The 5287-nt window shown below is 41.3% G+C and overlaps 1 protein-coding gene across 1 annotated transcript in view; it reads right to left on the bottom strand.

Annotated features, from left to right (window-relative positions):
* The window catches only part of LOC138030676 (synergin gamma-like), a 3669-nt gene extending 1099 nt beyond the window's left edge, over positions 1–2570 (bottom strand). Inside the window, exons 1-3 of the mRNA XM_068878560.1 lie at positions 2559–2570; positions 1285–1435; positions 502–558 (exon numbers count right to left, since the gene is read on the bottom strand). Of these exons, the coding sequence (XP_068734661.1) occupies positions 502–558; positions 1285–1435; positions 2559–2570 (220 nt within the window). The remainder of the gene's footprint in view (positions 1–501; positions 559–1284; positions 1436–2558) is intronic.
* Between the last annotated feature and the right edge of the window lie 2717 nt (positions 2571–5287).

Here is a 5287-nt window from a genome sequence, read left to right as displayed (position 1 = left end):
ATTTACACTCAAGGCTCATCTTTCTCTCTCTCTCGAGTAATCCTGTACCTCTTCAAGACCTGTATTTTGATTCGTTCTCTCATCCTGTAGCTCCTATTGTTTCAAGCGCTGGGGCATTGTTTAATTCATTTATCTATTGTTTGCAGAGCCAATCACAAACTCTGTTTGGAAAGCTACGGGCTTTCTCCAACTTTCAGGAAAACTGAATCTTGGGGTCACCTAGCCCCTACCTTTTCAGATTTAGTCTCCAGCAAAACTATTCCAGTGCACAGCATTGACAATGAGCCGCTACTGAAAAAACCTTGGACTCCATCGCTGACCCCAGTAGTTGCAACGTTGAACTCTGAACCAGACAGGATGATAATTTAAAAATTTCTCAAACTTCATATTTGATCAAAATCAGATCAAAATGCTCTCTCGGCTTTCTTGGCTAGCTTGCCTCAGAAAGACAAATACTACCTCTACCAATATTACTCAAGTCCTGTACTGACCATAGCATACCTGATTTAGTGATGGATGCTCTTATCCTTAGAGTAACTCTGTATATTTCCACTATGGCTAAAAGATACGAATTGACACGACTGGATTAGCAATCCTTCAATAATTTCTTCAATTACAGTTGTCTGCTTAGTGACTTGGCATCTGATTGGCAGTGAGGCTGGAGGGAACCTTGTTTTGTGACCTTACTGCTTTTGTTGTGTAAATCAAGTTGTTCCCGTGCTAACTAGTTGGCATTTACATGAAAAAGCAGAGAGGTCTGTATCAATCAAAGCAAGATCACCTCCAGCCTCAAGGTGCATTCAAAGTAGGGTACGCCGAAGATCTACGGCGTGGCCTTTAAAATGTTGCGACTTACCGGCGTGCGATTGGCGAATAGCGGCGTACACATTAATAGTTGCTGGTGCGTGCGTATAAGCTTTGAACTACGTACGGCGACTTGGCACGATAAACCGTGGCTTCTTTAAAATATCTCTTTATCCCCCACTATATCTCATATTGAATACTGTAACGATAATCTTATATCATCGGTTTTAGTCGAAAGATTTCCATTGAGCATAATGCGAACAAAATTGGGATTATTTGAGCCCAGCGAGTTACAAGAGGGTTCTTTTTCGTGGCAAAGCCGCGATCGTTGGCGGGGAATTTAAAAAGCCTTGTGTTCGGCGTGGAAGTCTTGGATTCTAGGACTTCTTGCTTTCCTGTTAGTAGTGTTCTTCTCATCCCCTGGCACACTCTGAAGCAGTTTGAAGGTAAGCTTACTAGACATTACAAGTGCACGCATACCTGAAAAATATGTAGCTCCTTCCTTGGATTCTAGGACTTCTTGCTTCACAGATTGCTCGCCCATTTTCTGAATGGCCAACGTAGCTGTTGCTAACGTTAAAAGGCAACTGTTAAGACAACGGCTCCAAGCACTTGCATGTTGATCCATGTCCTGAAGAAACAATTAATGGGCAATAAGTTTACATGCTATGGCCATTTTAATAAATCTTTAAAGTAGGGAAGAGATCTAAGAGAGGAGAACGAAAACAGGAGCAGAAAGAAATGAAGACAGAGAAGGAGGAAGAGAGTAAGCAGGAGGAAAAAGAAGATTGACTGGGCATGTACTAAAACCCGAAACAACGAAACGAAACGGCCGAAACGAAACCGTGAACCGACACAATCGAAACGACCGAAACGAGCACGGCCTTGATCTCTGTCACGTTACTATCGCAGCCTGAACTCGCACCCAAATTCGCGACTGTCCTGTTAAGATGGATGAGCACAAGCTAGACGAGCACGAAGACATCGAGAAAAAGGTGTATATTTTTCACAGTTTCAATGGCATTCTAGCTAAAACAAGAAATCTTGTTTTCCTAAAAAAAGGTTTCCTGGAGTTATTTTGGATTCGTAGGCGGTGGTGAACGGTCTTTTCGAGGAAGACTTTGCAGCATTCTTCGTGCGAACCGAGACTTTCTTTTATCTCTAGAGAAAAACGAGGGCGACTTGACATGCTTTTATCACTCAGGCGTTTGTGACTCTTCCAGTTCTCAAAGGAATTTTTTAGGCGCTTAGCTCTACACGGCTAATCGTGCGATTGTGTTTCCGTGCACCCTGGGCTCGGTGTTCTGGGTGGTCTCAACAAACTGACGTCAGTTTTTCATGCGTCTGTCCTGTTATTATCCGCAAGGTATTGCAACAATTACAATATGTTGCAGTTGATTTTCCTTGGTGTTAGAGAGTAGAGTAGGGTCCAATAGTGTAACTGCGATAATCCTGCAATGAAGCATTGTGTGGCTTTGGCCTTCAAGTTATCTGTTATATGAGTGTCTGGAGCTATCTGTTACTAGAAAACAAGAACGATTCGAGAAACGGTTTGAGTCCATGTCGACTAGAATTGTGATTTTTTTCCGTATATCAAAAATACCATTGCTCCATATGCTCAAGTTTTTCTATCTATCTATCAAGAGTTTGTCAAACATTAGTACTCCAATAAATACTGCTTCCAGCTATCGCAAAATGTAATGTAAAGCGATAAAATGACGCGCGCGATGGGCAAGATTGGTCCATCATCTTACTTTTGCGACCATGGTGACCTATCTTTATTGTATTTTTTAAAGCAATGCTTGGCAGGGAACATTTATACAGGGCAACAATGACTCTCTCAACTTTCTTGGGACCATGAAAGATTCGTGTTAAATCATAAAAAAGTCCACGTGCCACAAGGTTGTCATACTTGTTTACACTTTTCCTTTCTTTTGATTGGTTATTTAACACTTGCCGCGTGACGAGTTGACGCCTCAGTTAAAGTCCACTTCTTTAATACGCCGGAGAAATTTGAAAACGCACCAATCACCGGTCATTTTGGATTTCTGTTCGAGGAACTCTCCAGCCTCGTTCTCTCTCTAGAGGCCGGAGGAGCCTGGGAACGAGGTTAGAAACTCTCATGCAAGTGCGACGTCATCGTTTTTGAAAAACTCTGTTTTCAAACTGTTTTCCGTCCACACTAAAATACAACTAGTAATAGTTCTCACTAACTCTGTCCCCGCTTCTATTTTATCCCTTAAGGGTATAAAATTCTTATAAAATTCCACTGCGTATAACGAAACTATTATTGTATGAACTGAAAATTTATATTTTTTTGTTAACTATATCGCTCATGCTTTTCAAGTAACTTGAGCATCTTATCATAAATATGATCCAAAGATTCAACTAAGTTTATAACTAAACCAACACATCCTGTTAAACTCATTCTATCACATGATATTCTTTACATAATACTCTCGCGAAGTGCATTCTGGAAAAAATTATCAAACCACTCTGTTGTTCTACATAGGCGTACGGGCACCTTTGGACCTGGAGGGCGGTGACCTTATTGCCCGAAAAAATAACACAATGCCCGAAAGCGTATGTTGTACAAAAGCACTCAAACCGCAGTAAAAACAAAAATCTTCACATTTCTGACGTCTAATGAACGTATTTTCATTCCAAAATTACAGTTGAATCCCGATTTTGGAACCTCCAGAGGAAACGAAAATTGGTTCGAAAAATCGCATCTTTCGAGAAATCTGGGGTAACTAAAATTACAGTGTTTGACTGAGGAGAGGGAAACGACTTACGTTTCGAGTTATCGGGTGGTTCGAAAAAAATGAGGGTTCGAGAGATCGGGATTCAAACTGTAGTTATTTTGAAACCTCGGATACTCTATAGATTGCCTAGTAAAATCCAAAACTAATAAAAGAAACAGTAAATTATTTCTCGTACGTCGAGTTCAAGAAAATTTTAAAAGTAGCTCTTTGTGGAGCCATTGGTCAGAGCCACCACAAAAAAGTCTAGGTCTTCGTTTGTTTTGATTCTGTCATTTGTTTGGTCATGGAAGTAATATCCATCTCGTGGATTTCTACGTTGCACGTGCAAACAATATATATGGCTTTTCCAAAACAAATTACTTGGTCTTGACAAGGCAAACGTCAGAGAAAGTAGCCTTCAAGTCTGGCTTCGACAACCTTTTAGAATATTTTTCTTTTAGGGTATTTTCTCCCGAGTACTTTTGCCCGAATCATCAGCGTTTTGCCCGAAAAATTTCAAAAGTTTCTGTAACTGGGGGGGCTGCAGCCCCCCTCGCTCCCCCGACTCGTGCGCCTATGTTGTTTTAGTTTGATACTGAAAACAACCGTTTGTCTTGATATACGAGGACTCCACAAGCAAACGTATCTCGAAAGCAGAACAGAAGTCGAGATTTTTTTCAGAGATGTAGACAGAAGTATCGCGTTACAGTCGCCATATATGCAAATTAGAGTCAAGCTTTTTGTCCTCAACGATAACGCCGCAAAACATTTACGTTTGGATCCCTACCAGTCAACCCCTGAACGAAAACGCCGCAAAACATTTACATTTGGATCCCTGCCAGTCAACCCAGCCGTCACATGGGCTCTATGCCACGTAAGATTACTCAGTAAAAATAAGCGATCCAAATAAACGTGATCTTTATACACATCTTTACACGTGTGGTGTTTGGGTCGAGTCTGTCGACCCCGTTGCTGATTTGTGTCCGAGAAATAAACTTCTGTACCAAACAGTTCAACCGGGGACGGCTGAATAACCGGGGAATGCAAGAGATGAAGATCACTGTGACGACAGAAACTCGCCCTAAAATTTATTTTGGCAAATATCTTTCTCTCCTCCTCGTGCAGCAAATAGTATCCTCCTCGATCTCCTTCTCGTGTTCGTGGTTGCAAGAATTACCCATGTAGCATTGCCTTGCGAGCTCAGCTGATTGAAAAATTAACCGGGACCACCGTGCGCGCCTAGTTTCATCAAATCGGGATTGATTCGCATACTACACCAATATTTCACACATTCTTATACGTATACGCGGGGGAGACTATAATGCCTCCTCGGGTTTTGGCCTCTGGGCCAAAACCCTACGGGGGCAAAAACAGCGTTTACAAATGCCTCCGGTTGGAAGAGTGTTTGCGTAGAGCAGAGAGGCATAATTCGAAATTCAATAGTTTTCTTGCACGCCCTCAAACATGAAAAAATTACACATTTACACTTGCGAGAATTGTATACTCTGGCAAATTAATCAAAGCGCCAAACCTTGTAAAATATATGAGAGAACCTGATAACGAATCACACAGATAAAAGTTTAATCCGACTGACTTGATACAAAAGACGAACACATTACAAATATTATTTCTCACAGTAAAATTCATACAGCTACATCCGAAACCGAGTGGTGTATTTCGCAGGTAAGTCATGGGTTATTCTGTGACAGAGCGGGTTTCAGTTGTGTTTCTAACGTAAT

Source organism: Montipora capricornis, chromosome 13, assembly GCF_036669925.1.
Source record: "Montipora capricornis isolate CH-2021 chromosome 13, ASM3666992v2, whole genome shotgun sequence".
Classification (NCBI taxonomy): domain Eukaryota; kingdom Metazoa; phylum Cnidaria; class Anthozoa; order Scleractinia; family Acroporidae; genus Montipora; species Montipora capricornis.
This window is presented reverse-complemented; position numbering and strand designations above follow the sequence as displayed.